At 35.3% G+C, this 15,600-nt stretch overlaps 1 protein-coding gene across 2 annotated transcripts in view; it reads left to right on the forward strand.

Moving 5' to 3' along the window:
- The first annotated feature begins 394 nt into the window (after window positions 1–394).
- LOC106133999 (PHD finger protein rhinoceros) overlaps window positions 395–15,600 on the forward strand; it is a 29,679-nt gene continuing 14,473 nt past the window's right edge. Inside the window, exons 1-5 of one of the 2 annotated variants that reach the window (XM_060953424.1) lie at window positions 395–677; window positions 1,467–1,766; window positions 4,590–4,784; window positions 6,082–6,298; window positions 15,238–15,427. In XM_060953424.1, coding sequence (XP_060809407.1) covers window positions 1,597–1,766; window positions 4,590–4,784; window positions 6,082–6,298; window positions 15,238–15,427 — 772 coding nt within the window. In that variant the 5' untranslated portion in view covers window positions 395–677; window positions 1,467–1,596. Of the gene's footprint in view, window positions 678–760; window positions 938–1,466; window positions 1,767–4,589; window positions 4,785–6,081; window positions 6,299–15,237; window positions 15,428–15,600 lie in introns of those variants that run through there. The other variant, XM_060953425.1, reaches the window with a different exon arrangement.

The raw sequence follows: 15,600 nt of genomic DNA on the forward strand, positions 1-15,600 counted from the left end.
TGTTTCATAATCAGGGAAAAAATAAATATTTTAAAATCCCAATACTTCTAGGCAACATTTTATGAGTCATCGTCAGTCATCGTTATATATGGCAATACAACTAGTTCATTTTATTATTACCATCTTCAAAAAATAATGTTCTAATCGAAGGCAAAATCTACGATGTTTTTTTTTCTTTAAATTAACTTAACTGGAATATATTAATAACGACTAGGTATGAAAATTTATTCAGAAGATTTTTTGCATTGCGACAAAATTAAATATCTTAATTTAACTTGTTGCGTTTAGTTTCGTTTCCCTTTTATTTCTATGGCAACATTAATTTTTTTTAATGAAAGCGCCAACTGGCGGTGAGTTGACGTAACTTCTTATTGATATCTCTTGCTCTATGTTCATGTCTGTCATGTTGTAATTTATTCTCCAGAATTTTGTGCTACTTGTTATCAAACCTGATGTTTATTGAATATGTGTTCGTGTTTGGTTTGCTTCTAAATTTAATGAATTAAAAATCACATCTCAATGTATAAGTTATGCGGCAAGTTCCTTTCAAACCCAATGACATATGAACTCGATGTGCGTTTTGGCCATTTTACTTGGCTTGCGTTGGTGATTCGTACATAGTCACGTGACCTAAGTGGTTTTTGGATCAATGGCGCCAAATGTCTATAACAGAAAATGTATGTAAATTAGAAAGTATTTCAGTATTTTGCATGATTGTAAATTGTTTTTCTATACATCAAAAGTCTACAATAATACACCTTCATAGCAAAAAGGGAATGAAAAGATGCGTAGGACTAACGTCAATCTGGCAACAAAACAGTGCTGCTATCTATGTTGTCAATTTTGTTATGTAGTCTCCAGTGGGCACTACCTGTGAGATAAATATTTACGGTTATTTATTAGAAAATGAAATTATTTGGATCTATACCAGTGATATGTGAGTGCATTTAGAAATTTTGTGAAAATTAAAGTATAATTAATGATTGAGTGGTGGAAATGTCTGTCCCGCTATTTACTAGTACCGCGGAGCTGTCTTCATGCCCGCCATACATTTTACTCATGCAATAAAGTGAAACGTCAAACGGGATTTCAGTTAAATTTCGTCACAAAATAAGAAACAATGAATACCATGTGCTTTGTTGAGTAAATTTAAGATTATGGTGAGGTAAAAGTCTGATCCCTTCTAATTAGCATTTATAGGAATAAAAAGTGAACTGACATTTTCTTTTTACGTCAAATTGCATTTTTACTCACAATTATCATGTATTTGTTGCACTTTGCAAAAAATGCGCATTATATAGGGTTAGACAAGAAAACTGCAAATTGTTAAGATAAATTAATACTTACCAATACAACTTCTACTTGTGCTGTCAAAACTGATATAGTGATCTTAGTTCTTCATGTTTTTGGTTACTGTGTAGTATTTAATTTGTATAAACTATTGAAATTGGTATTCTTTTTTTCAGGTTGCATTGTACCAATTTAAAGTGCCATCATGTAGCAAAAGATGTGACATTTTACACAATGCTGCTGCCACGGTCTAAGTGTAAAGCAGTGGTGGGTTCGTGAACATGTAGGTTGTGAGTGAACACTAAGATGTCAGTAAGAGGCACGAAGCGGGCGACCGGTGTGCGTGGGGAGGAGGCCGGCACGTCCAAACGTCGGCGGACAGAGCCCGAAGACGCACTGTGGCAACTCCGCCCTGACGTCAAGATGCCATCTATATACAACAGAAGTGCCTCAGAGGCACCAGCTGAACTCTTCAGGTTTGTGTGTAAAAGTTTTATCATGTCTTGAAAAAAATCATTCACTAGTGCAGTGCTGTGAATTTGCTCCTGCTGCGATTTAGCTTGCAATATTAGAGCTTAAGTTTGATCAAATTCTTTGTAAACTTATATAATATAAAAGGAAAACTCTAAATAATGAATATAAGTCAATACAGAACACTATCAATATTATAAATACTTTATATAATTTTCATTAATTGCAAGGCTAAAGATATCTAAGTGATAATTTTTGTAAGCTGTTACAAACATGTTACTCCATGGTAACAACTACTTTGTTAGCAATTAGTATTTGCTGTGCGAATTAAGTTTAAATTACTATTGCTGTGCTGCATAACACTGTCAAATATATACCAGGCCTGAAAGTTCATGCAGATTTCTACAAATAGAATCATGAGGAAAACAGTTTTCTGTTATGATATTTCTGATTTTCTGATATAGAAAACATATTTTTATAAAGACAGAGCCAACAGTCTGGGAAAGACAAAGGCCACATTCAACTGAATGGCTTGACAATAAAATTTAGATTCAAACAGTAAAAGGTTACTAACCCATCACCGAAATGAAGAATACCATGTTTATTAGACTTTTTAATATATGTATGTAATACTAGGTATAATTTTCCAAAATCGAACTTTTAGATATTACTTTATTGGTATTCTGTTAATAGATAGTAGAAATATCAGTAGTTCTAAAGTACTATTAATATGTGAATGTATGTATTCTTCTTCCTTCTAGTTATAGTCCTGGTTGCATTCTCACTTCTCTTGAGCCCGGGAAATCCCTTTGACCTTAGATCCATGATTTGTTGAGTCAGGTTTTTACAAGAAGCAACTCCCATCTGACCTTTGCTTGTTTGTTTGATTGTTAAGTGATGTTTTGTAAAAATTCATCTGTAAAAATTACTCAAAATTATTTGTCTTATAAATTTTGAGTAAGAAAAGTGTCAAATTCATCTTTTTGACTGACTGTGACATGCTTGCTTGAATCATGGAAAGAACTTCTTCAGGTTTCCTGGTTCCCAGAATTCTTCAGGAAGTCAGCAATGCAAATATGTCTATATAATAGTGAAAAATAATGTGACATTTTAATATTCAGTCTGTCAAAGAGCTATTAATAGAGCAGTTGTGCTCTTTTTTCTCCATAAACATATGATTCTTAGGACAATGAATATTGTTTGTGAAACTTATATGTGTAAGCTAAATAATTTGTTCACATGTCTAATACATAAACTAGTTGATATGATGTGAGATGTATAGATGTAAGCTCTGAATATAAGAAGGCAACTTGTTTGAATTTCATATGATTGTAACTACCCCAGATGTCACAAATTAGTACCAAACTTACATTGGTACTATGACATATATTCTATACAATATGAAAAAGGAAACTATAATATTCTAGTGCTACATAAACATTTATGTTACAAAAGGTCAAACATAAATTTTGGCAGGTGTTTTTCCCCTTTGGGGACTATTACTTTAGAATATAAAATAATTGAAGTCTGTCTTATCATATATATGTATATATGTGTGTGCGAAATCATATTGTAATTGCTAAAGCGAAGCTCTACCTTTGTATAGTAAGCTGTGCCCTAGTGTTCAAAAATGTAGTAAACATGTAGTCAACTGTATAACAGATACATACATATGATAATGTCTTTATCCCTTATTGAGAAGACTTATTTTTGTTCACCTTTCCCGCGTAAGGGAATACAAAAGAAACGGGTATTACTGTATAAATGTGAGTTACATGCTTCTATTAGCAGCTTCAGGGTTCTGAAGCAAAAATTGTGCTGCAATTGGAAACATGTAAATGATGAGAGAGATTGTAGAACTAAGACTGCTATTTGTATAATTGTATTAGCTAGTTATATCGTGAATGCGAAAATTGTAAAAAATGTTCCTATTTATTTGTTGGTAAGCTATGTTTAGTGTAATTTTCAAGCACCTTTTCAGGAATAACAAAGTTGTGTAAAATGTAAGGCAATCAATAAGTCAGGGGTATGATATTAATAACAAATCTCAGGTGTAAACTTGGAAGATAATGTTATTAACTTAAATAATCATAACTGGATCTAGACTGGTTAAAGCAACAATGTACCTATTTGTGTAACGCCAAATTCATGTTGAGACTGTTCTCCCAAGAGTATGCTGCTAGGAAGAAATATCGTGGGCGAATTGAGAAATTCGAATAAAGCAATACAATCATTTACTCCATTTTCAAAAGTTTTGGACGGCGCTATCCGTCTTTACTGCCTGATTCTGTTTAAAGTTGTTAAACATTTACTTGTGCAAAGTTCCTATCCAGCTTTCTGTGAGGTGTAGAATGAAGTGCAATTTTATTTATTTATCTTTGTTAGTGATCTAAAAATTCGATGGGAATATTTTTACATTCAATTTTAACAAGGGGCACCTTGATTTTATGCTGCCTTAAGACATAACTTAATGTGATGATTCTTATAGGAATAAATGAATTTAAATATGTATAAGAAAGGCGACACGGATTGGGTGTTGTGTCGAAAAAACACGTAACTTGCTACTTCATGAAAAATTTTCAGTGAAAAGTTATAACAAGGATTTGTTACAGGTGCTTTCTCCCTACAATTTATTTTAAGATACAAATGTAGGAAAGGTGTTTTTATTGTTTTCTTAATTAAGGTCTTTGTGTAATTGTAAAATGTTGATGATATATTTGATGGCAGAAGTTGCTTGAAAATATCAATACCAAACTGTATATTATTTACAGTCAATGAACAGATAAAAAAAAAACATATCATCAACATGATTGGTGTTCGGTTTTCAGAAAAGATCTCATCAGCGCGATGAAACTGCCGGACTCGGAGCCTCTAACGGCTAGCGAGTACTGGGTGATCACGGACACCTGGAAGCAGGACTGGGAGCGAGGCGTGCAAGTGCCAGTCAACCCTGATTCGCTGCCAGCGCCCAAAGTCACCATTATAGAAAATCCGCTGCCACCTGATTTTCAAGAATTCAAATTGTGAGTATTTGAAATTAGTGTTTTTATTTAATATCCTTATTTTTTTCCTTGCTTTTCAATTCTAATTATCCCGAGTAATCCTTATTTCCCAATGTAATTACATTTACAAGGAAAAGTATTGTTCCCGTGAGATTTGAGATAAATGCCTTATACGCAAGCAAAAGCGCAGGCAAAAGCTAGTAAAAGTCGTTGAAAGACATTGCCGTTACAGTGATACAAATAAACTGTAAAAATATCGTTAAGTAGCTTGAGTGGGTTTTATTGTGTAACTTCAATATGCCATTACTAGGGGATTATTTTTTCTTGTTCAGGTTTTTTTATATTAACTACCATTGATGTATAGTACTTATTTCGAATGTCATTAATTGAAAATTCTTTTATAATATAAACTTAATAACCTTTTCTGATAAAACTGGAAAAATAAACTGTTAGTGATACAATCATTTCTTCTTCTTTAGCCCTTTTTCAACCATTATGGTGTCCTTTAACTATTTCCATTCCTTTCTTCATTGAGCTCTTTGAATCCAATTTGAGCCGGCTTTCTTTTTCACGTCCTATTTCCACCACATTTGTGGTCTTCCCTGAGGACGTTTTTGACGCTTGCATCTCGTCGCTCCACCTGGCAACGTGTCCAGTCCATTTCCATTTAAGGTTTAAAGAAATACAATAAGTCGATTAAAACATTATCAAAAGAAAAATAAGAACAAGTTCCTGAGAAATGCGCAGGTGAATTGATGACCTCGACAATTGCAATTTTGGTTTATATTCCTGTTTGTTATTTAAGTATACTTAAAAATTTCTACCTTCAAAACTAACTTCTGGTGAAATATTTTGTTGCTTTTGTTCATGGAATAAAACTTTTGCTGTTGTCGGGAAATATACAATATCCAGTTACAATTTTATTTCATGTATTTCATACGGTAGACTCATCTATAGTATTTTTTCATACCACATTCACAACGTTTCCAAAACACATTTTTTAGTTAGGTAATTGTACATATTAATACTCAAAATAAAATTTATTAACGATTCTCCGTGGTTTTGTTCGCCGTGATCTTAGCCTTTTGGCACAGTTTATGTCCACGCAAGTGCAGAATAAATTTGATGAAAAAATAATTTTCAATCCTACCATACACAAATTGTGAGCCACGCAACCTTGTTAAGTCCTTGTACTATACAAAAAAAAATATTTTATTCCCCCTGATAATCTTCGAGCAACGCGTTTAAACTACTTAGCCTCTTTAAGTTAATTGTATTCGTTGAAATACCTTCTCTGATTTAAAATTTTCTTTAACAGACCTAAAGACAAGTACATACACTTGACACGGGACGCGCACTTCCAACCCGACAAACACCATTTGAGTACGACTCCAGCGCGTGCCGAGGCAGCTTGCAGCTATGACCTGGATGCCTTGGACACTGCGTGGCTGAAGCTGTTGAACGCGGAACGCGCTAGAGCCGGAGCCATGCCCATCAACGAGAACCAGTTGGAGAAGGTCTTAGAAGAACTGGAGGTAAGTTTTTTCTACGTTTCCGGTCCGCACGGATGTTTTTCGAAGCTACTTCAAGTTTACCCATGTTCTTTAGGATCATGTAACCTTCCAGACACTCGATCAGCACTGGCTAGTTTTGTTCTCGGTCGTTGTTTTCTTTGGAGGAACTGCTATATTTATAAGCGTTCATACCATTTATTAAAAAAATTTTAAAGAAACCGTTGACAGATCTTTGAGTTTATAAAATGATCGCGCGCAGCCCGCGCTTTAGCGGGATGGCACATCGTTTTTAATCTCTCGTTTCCTAGCCATTTTTCAAACACGTCGTCGGGTCGGAAATACCTTTTGCCTCATTATTAAGTATCAAAACTCGGCGCGAAATAAATTATTAAAAATGAATGTAGGTGAGCAAAAAAAAAACCCACGGGGACGTAGGACGTAGGACAGGACCATTTGTATCTCAGAACTGGATGCAATTTAGCAATGCAAATAATCGAAATTAATTTGGAATATAACTTAATATAAAAGTAGAAGTTCAGTGCGTGAGAATACCGTTAAAAGGCAAGTTCCGCAAAATATACTCGAGACATAAATCAACAATTTGGTTATTGTTCATATTAGGTAATTGTATTTATATTGTTTTAGCCTTTCGGAACGCCCTTTAATATTTGAGTCTATTATTCCATTTCAAACCCTGAGACGATTGCTAACTGTGGTGAATGTGGTTTTGGAAGGGTTCCGTATTTTAAAGAAAAACTCTTGTGGCTCCCAATTTAGATTTAAGTTCAGATAAAGTTCTTGCTTTGTTTATCCCTATTAAATCTTGTACATGCATCCAGAATTTTAATTAATCCAAGAAACCTCGTATCTGCATTTCGATTGTCGACAACATTTGAATATTTTCTATTGAACTGGTACGTCCCCTAGGTTTTAACTCTGTTATAACTTGTATCGCTTGGTGTCTCGTCCACAAACTAACCGACTATGCCCACGACCCTGTTGCATATGCGAGCGAAGTCTAAACACGAGCTAGAGAAAAGTAGAGTAACTTCGACACTCGTCTATTTTATATCTTTTATATTATTTTCTCTTTCTAGACTAGTGAGCAGGGTGGTGCATATATACATAAGTGTGGGTTTCGCGCTCGTTGTAACAATAGCATTACTTTTAATTTTTTGCAAAGATTTTCAATGTAATGTAAAATGTGAAAAAGTAAAGAAATAAAACCAGTCGATTGCACTGAATTCTTGATGTGAATTCTATAAAGGACTTGAAGTTCAGGGATATCAAAATCAGTGTCAAGAGTCAACCACAGGAGTCGATCATGAATAAAATATCGTATATTGATCCAGTATCGTATGCATTTACGGTGAACTTGCTTATATTTGCCATTCCCATTTAGGCCTCGTTAAGTTTGACATTTAGAATAATAGCTTTGTAACCTTTTTTGTGTTTGGCTGTCGTTTATCTTCACCTGATATATAGTGGCGGAATCCTTCCTGAGAAGTACCTCAATCTGAGTGTGGCGTAGTGTTGGGAAAGTCATATTAATTATTTAGCTAACCCGCCCTTTCAAGGTGTCCTTTGAAGAATGCCTGGTTTGCATGTACGTATTACAGCGAAAATCAATTCTGCAATAACAACGAAAAATGCATTACAATCCGTTGCGTGAGAAAAAGAAGAAAACTCTGGGACAGAGGCGGAATGCGACTTGCTGTATTATGCCTTGTAGTGAAAATAAGTCCGGAAGTATTTTCGTAACAAGAAGGTAGGAAGGTCAGGAGAGTCTTCTCTTTTTTTCTTATTTGTGACCTCGGAGACTGTTAACATGAGAATATGGCTCTTAAGAATGATTATAACCTTGCCCGAAAAGGTATAAATTTCATTTTAAAATGCCGAAGCTATAAACGGATAACATTCAAACTAATGTAACTCAGGAAATAGTCATTCATCCATGGCCGCAGTTGCATTTACTCTGCTCTCGACGCTCGATTGTCTTCCCTGTATTACGTCGCTAAGATTTACGAAGGTCCAATAGAATGAAAAGAGATACATACAAGTTAAATAAAATCTTTAAATAACACCAACTACAAATAATCGAATCGCTGTATAACTTGATGATGATTAATACATCCTTTTCACAAAAAATAGGAATTCATTCCTCTAAACGAACAAATTGTATGTACTATCTACCTACTCTGAGAGTAGAGGACAGACTAAAGTGAAAAATATAAGCAGATTTAAGACAGAACGATAATAAAAATATTTTTCGTACATCGCGAACTAAAAGCTAAATAACAGCCTGCTCTACTTTATAGTGAAAAACCATTTGCCTTGAAGTTTCTCTAGATGTATAGATCGACGGGTGGCGGTTCCCGCCAATTTACAAGTCTGAACTTCGGTGCAGTTGCTATTCTGCGCATGCATTATAGTGTAATTAAAAAAAAGATAAATAAACATCAATAATCGTGACATCTTCGTGATAAAGATGTTCAATTTTCCATTGCGAATTGTTGTTTTATCCGAGTGTGTGCGTATCAATAATCCCGTGTTCATCCCACACGTCATGAAAATCGACGTATGGTAAGACATGCTCTTTTTGTAACAAAAAATGCATACTGAATCGTACGTTGCCCTGACAGTTTTTCGATATCCCGTGTTTTTTACGTTTCATTTTTAATTCCGTTCTGCATATTTGCTCGCCGTATGACGATTTTGTATTCTATCACTTCAGGAGATTTTGCATTTATCTCGCCCTGACAGAGCGCTCTATCGATCTTTGTTCAGGTGAATTGAGATTTTACTCAATGAAGCACATTTCCTAGAATTCGTTGCACTTTGCACTGAGGCTACGTAGATTCCCAAGCCGCACTTATCCTTAATTTGGCATCTGAACAATATTCGGTTAAAGTTTTAAATTTTCATTATTAATAAAATATATTGAGACATTTATTCTTCAAAAATAGGCTTCATCGACTCAGGTGAAATATAAATATAGCAAAATGATTCAGTCAAATATACTTCGGTTATCGAAAGGTTATAGAAACTAAGTACAGCAATAAGCGATTTTTTTTACCCCATCCCCCCGCAATACTGATCGTCAGTCTGATCAAACAATGTGTATGAGAGGGTAAAATGAAAACATACTCAGTTTCATAGTTCAAATATGCTATGAAAATGTCCTTAACGTACAATATTCACCCCATATAGAACAAAGAATGTTTTAAATATGATTTCAGCAGCTTCAAAAGCTCGCGTCACCGTCAATTCCACTATGTAAAACGTATTTCGTATGCACTATATTTTGATAAAAATAACGAGATTACAGAAGAAATAACAATCTTTTCATCATTACTTGTAATGCGATTTGATGTTTTTTATATCTTTTAACATTCCTTTTCATTATATCATATACAGCCATTGTAAATACTCTATCGTTAAATTTTGGCTAGAAGGTTGGTTTTGGAAAACGAATTATTTATTTCTAGCTTATAGCAATGTTTTCTTTTTAAATTCAATCAATAAATATCTAAGATATCGATGTTATAATATTCTATTTTTTTAAACATAATGGTTTAAAAAAATAGAATATTCCTGCTTGAAATCCAAAAATATAAATATTTGTTATTATCAAACTTTTCCAATTTTTATTTTACAAGAGTGATAATTATTTTAGGGGTACCACAAGTAAATGCGAATGAAATTTTTGAGCAACTTTTTGTTATGATGATTTTTATGGACATTGAGTTGAGGATTTGGTATCCCGTGATCGGCAATTATGTTTAAAAATCAGTAACATTTATTTCCTGATAAAACCTATTTGTTATTACAACACGTTAAATTCGCTAAAATAGTTTCTCTTTGAAAACAAGCCCGTTGCGTTCGCTAACGAGGTATATCACTGAACTGAGCATGCATCTGACTGAACGCTCCGGGCAATTTATCGGATCCCTGGAAATATTGAATACTTGACGTGTTCTGTTATCATCGACAGCGCTCGTTGCTAGCAACATTCAAGTGATGGATATTCAATGCACGCCTGGAATATTCCGAATTTCATTGAACAGTTACACACAAAATAATTTTTGACAGTTCAGTAACTGGAATGTACGGTACAATCGGAATTTTTACAAAGGCGTCAATGTTTTTTTGAAATACAAAAGCATTGGCAAATAGTACAAAAAAGAACTCTAGGCCGTGTCCGCGGACAGGCGATGTTGTTAATACATACATACATAAATAAAATCACGCCTTTTCTCTTTGTTTATGTTGGTAATACCATATATTATCGCGGAATGGCTTTCGATTTTTCATTAAGCATATACGGTAACAATCAGAAAAAAAGAGGTTGTCTAAAGAATTAAAACTAGGTCACTAAAATCCCAAAAGCAACTTGGTGTCAGCAAGGCGATTGGCTATAAAACTGTCCAATATATTTACATCATTGAAAGTTCGTACAAAGCTCGTACTCATGTAATCGAACTTCTTGCACTTCAGCTTTAGATTCATCAGCTAAGAGTACAGTTGGGAACATGCTATGTCAGAAACTTAGACAAATTGCACATGCGTTTCTATTCGTTATTGATGATAGAAGACAAAATTTCACTGATACCTCTCCTCACAAAAGCAATGATGTTTCAATTTATTTTCCCGAACTTTAAATATCCGCCTATTATTCTGTAATTAATCCCTCAAAAAATTATTTGTCACAAAATTCAGTCAATAAATATCCTTTCAACGCTCAGTTACTACGAGCAAAGGCATAAGGAAATTCAATTTTCAAACCCCGCAGAGCTGAGAAGAGACACGCCTAAGTTTCGTAAAAACATTAAAATCAAAATGCGTAGTAGGTACGTAAAAAACTGATTATCCGTGTTTGTCCATTGCGATTATCCTACCGTGTTGTTCAAACAGATTAATACATTTCCCCATTAGGTTTTACGTCGGTGCAGCGTAGTTGATAAATGCAATTAATTTGCCCAGGTCGGGGTAGTGCTGTCAGTACTCAAATCAGATTCGTATTTACGGTGGCACAAAATATAGTCTCTACAGATAGCGGTTCGGGATGTTGTTTGGTTTTCGATATTTGGCACTGTATACTTCTCACACGTAACAACAAGGTAGAAGTTTGCTCTATCACAATTCTCAATACTCTGATTAGAATTAATATAAATAATTCTAAAGTTTGTTTGCATGCATGGTTTGGTGGTTTTTACTCATTCGCGATTTAAAATATAGCTGAATTAAAAGTTTAAAAAAAATCTGCCACAAATAAAACAACATTCGAATATCTATTGTAAGCAAATTGTTGAGCACCGTATCTGTAAGTCTCTACAATTTGCGACGTAATCCCTACTCCATGGACCCACCCTCCCTCCCCTGCCCCCACCACACGCCCTCTGCTTTCTGCAGCCAATCATTGATGTTTGCACTATCTATGCCCTGCCATTCTAAGAGTCGCTCGATGGTCATGGAATTATGTTTTAATAAATAATATTCCAACTTGTTTAATATTTAACAAGCTTTGGACGTAATAGCTGTTGTTTTCTAGACACTGAGTCCAGTTAACTTACAAAGTGTATCACGACTCTACTTGTTGCACACTTGGAAACAATAGCAGTCTTGTTTGACTTATTTATGGGATTGTTTTCACTATATGTTTATCTGTTTTCTTTAAGCATCTTAATTTTTTATGTATAAAGCAAGTTAAAGTGTTGGGCTTAGACCTAAGACTCATTTTGGGTGATTGTATAGTTTACATATATACGCTCTTATCGACAACTTCGTTCACATGACCCGCTTTGTAGTCGTGTCCTGTAATGGATGTCATGCAGAGATGACGATGATGGGAATTATCCGTGCATCATGTGACCCAGATCTAGTCTAAAACACAAAGCTTCGTTGTCCATTTCACCGAAATCAACCCGTCGATATGAATGTGGTTAATTTCACTCCTGCCCGTATGTGATGTTTAGCGCACAATTTCCGCATTGGAGGCTTTAGCTGGGAGGCGCCAAATGCAACCCTTTGTCGCTACTGACACGTCTTGCTGAACCAGAGTCCAATTACAGCTGTGAACCGATCGATAGATAGCATCCAATATCAATCCTCTATATTGCTAGGGCTGTTTGTTGACTTTCAATTTCGAATTTTGAAATTCAATTAAATAGTAAAATTAATATAGATCCAGAGTCTATATTTTTTCGGATGCTTACGACATACAGTAAAAAAGCGGATTTATTAGTCTTTCACGAAACATCTAAACAATGGATATAGCTTTTAAATTATAATATCACATTCAATGAAAAGCGAGCGGGCCTAGAGCGGCAGGCTTGTATCATATAAATGTTTCTTTGAATGATATACTTTTCGTTGTACAGCAACCCTGTTGCGTTGCCGAGTCAACGCTCGCTCGCGACTCCCTCGTACAGTGGGATTGAAATTAATTCACAGCTCATAGATATGATTCTGGGATGCGTTCTATTCACGTTTGACGGGATTTGTCATGTCCTTTGATCGGTGACTGTACATGGTATTATTTGCATTGATAGAATGGGCCGCCCATTTATGAGATGAAAATCAATCTGTTCAGTACTGAAAGGCCAATTTGTCAATACTGTTTAGTTTTTTTTGTTATAAATCTATCAGAAATATGGAGGCTTTGTCTAAAAATGAAATATTATTAGCTTATTGATTTCATAAATTCTTATTTTGAGTATACCCTGAAATTTAAAGACAGTTGTGAGGCGAATACCAAAAATAGAAATATTTTTTTTTACTTTAATGTAGCGCGATATAAACCTGCCACATGGGCGATACAAGTAAATACAATATTAATCAGGAGTTTGATTTTTGTTTAAAAGTATAATGATACAAGTAGATATATCGTTGGTTCGATCTAGATAGATTGAAAATTGCAAAGTGTCCGCTCCGCGTTTGCAAGTTTATTGAATTAGTGCACCTAAATTGCCGTGGGGTCTGAGCCCAGCGTCAAAGGAACACTACTATACCAGCACACGGCACACGTTTATTCGCATTTAAAATGGCGCCGTATTGGGAAACGCTCAGGTGTAATCCATGCAGTACACTGCGTCAATTTGTAAAAGATGCTGATAATAATTTAACAAGTTGACGCTTTGATGCATTAACGCTCGGTTCGAGTGTGCCTGTTAAGCCTTTAGATAGTTCTTCGAGAGTGAATACACTAAAGCTAACTCACTTAAATGCAGATTTAATTGATTTGCCTAATCTCAATGGACCAATAAGGTTATAATTGTTGTCAGCATCTGTGCTTAATTGAAGGAATCATTTTTTTATATAGGTGCCCATTTTCTATTTTTTACCTTGCTGGGAACGGAAGCAACCAATGTAGCGGTACGGGGGCAAGCGCCTCCTTCCAATATCCTTTGCTTACTATTTTTCCTCACTTCTAGGCATTAGGCGTTGAAATCGGATTTACTCGGGCGGGAGAGCATACTCAAAATAAAAATAGTACAGAATAAAAACGAAAAATCAGATTTACTTGAATTCTGCGTTGTAAATTGTTGGTAAATATCATAATCATATACCTGATGTCTATAAGGGGCATTTGTATAAGAAATTCCTAAAATTTTTTTGTACCAACGCAAATTTATCTCTAAAGCAACAAGCGTGTCAAGTTTCTAGAACCACATTCGCTTAAAGTGGCTTTTGAAGTCTGCGAGAACAAACTAAAGAAAAGTGCTGTAATACTAGAAATTTTAGTTTTGTAACCAAAAATCCTAACCCCAATGGCAGACAAGCGTATTGTTATGTATCTATGTGACCAAAAACAATGTAGTTATATTAGTTGGTGAAAATGGACTTAAAAATGCTGAATGTAGTTTTTGTTAAATAAATATGTATACTGTTTGTATCTTGTGGTTTTTGATGCTTTTTACTCCTCTTTTACCTAGATACAATTTGATTCATAGCCATGAGCGTAATCTGATTCGGTTCCCTAGGTCTCGGATTTCAGACGAGTGTCCTACCTACCTTTCGTGGATTCTAGTGTTAAGCAGATCCGACATTCCCGTCTAGGCAGGATGCAAACTGTATTGGCGTCAAGTTACTCTTCTGCTCCTCACTTTATGACTATGCCTCCGGCCTCTGAAGCCCTATTTACGTCCGTTAGGTACTCCGATACTTTAAATATTTAATGTTTTATAGAAGCGATGCTGAAATCCTTCGATAAAATGAGAAGAGCTTTGTGTTTACTGGGATCTAGTCCTTGTTATAAAAGGCTGATATTGTTAAAGGTAAAGCTATGCAAACTTAGAAGTCATCTCCACTTCAATATAGAAGTCATCTCTCCGCATATTCTTGCAGGGATTATTTTCACCACCATCATCCACCGCTTATTCCGTTAATAATAGTATACTTTGTGCCGTGTGGCAGCCGGTACTTTAGAAAAGGACCATTCCATTTCTTTCTCATGGATTTCGAAAATGCCTCTAAGGGTATAGGCATAAAAATTTTGTGCAGATTTGTTATGATCCAATATGGATTAGGCTCCCTTGCAAAGGCAGCTGAGGTCTAACGGAATTGCTTCTTGTACAAACCTGAGGGTTAAGTGCCATCGCGGATCCACTAGATGGCGCTGATTAAATCACGTACAAATTCGCGTTTACTTCATCGACGCGTTTGATCGAGTAAAACTTGCACTAACGCCCCTGATTTACCCAATACGGAATAATGGTTAAAAACGCACAACTGGTACTACTTTACATTTGTTGATTCTTCTCTTAGGCTAGGAATCTGTCAATCTCCATCATGAAAACATCCAGCTGAACATGCTTTTGGAATCTTTTCGAGAGAAGAGGCTCCGTCTGTAGTATGTAACAATTATTGTATGCGAGTTTTTATTTACTTGAAAAAATATGATTAGCAAAAATCAAACTTGACTTATCAAAACATGGTCTTATTTGAAATATTCGTTGCAGATTCGTACCTGGGACAAGATCCAAGCGATCATGAAGTCCGAAGAGGGTCTCGGCATCGAGTACGACGAGAACGTGATATGCGACGTGTGCCGGTCGCCGGACTCTGAGGACGGCAACGAGATGGTTTTTTGCGACTCTTGCAACATCTGCGTACACCAAGCTTGCTATGGCATCACGGTTATACCGGACGGTGAGTGTGGCGGGATGAGAGGAATGTAATAGTTGATGTTGAAAAATGCTACAGGATGAACAACACTAATTGTTTTTAGGTTGTTGATTGATCTAGCTAGATTCTGAAAGGGTATTTATTTCTTTGTCAATAGTGTATTTAGACTATTAATTAATCCAATTATATTAACCTTA

The sequence above is a fragment of the Amyelois transitella genome, chromosome Z (assembly GCF_032362555.1).
Source record: "Amyelois transitella isolate CPQ chromosome Z, ilAmyTran1.1, whole genome shotgun sequence".
Lineage (NCBI taxonomy): Eukaryota > Metazoa > Arthropoda > Insecta > Lepidoptera > Pyralidae > Amyelois > Amyelois transitella.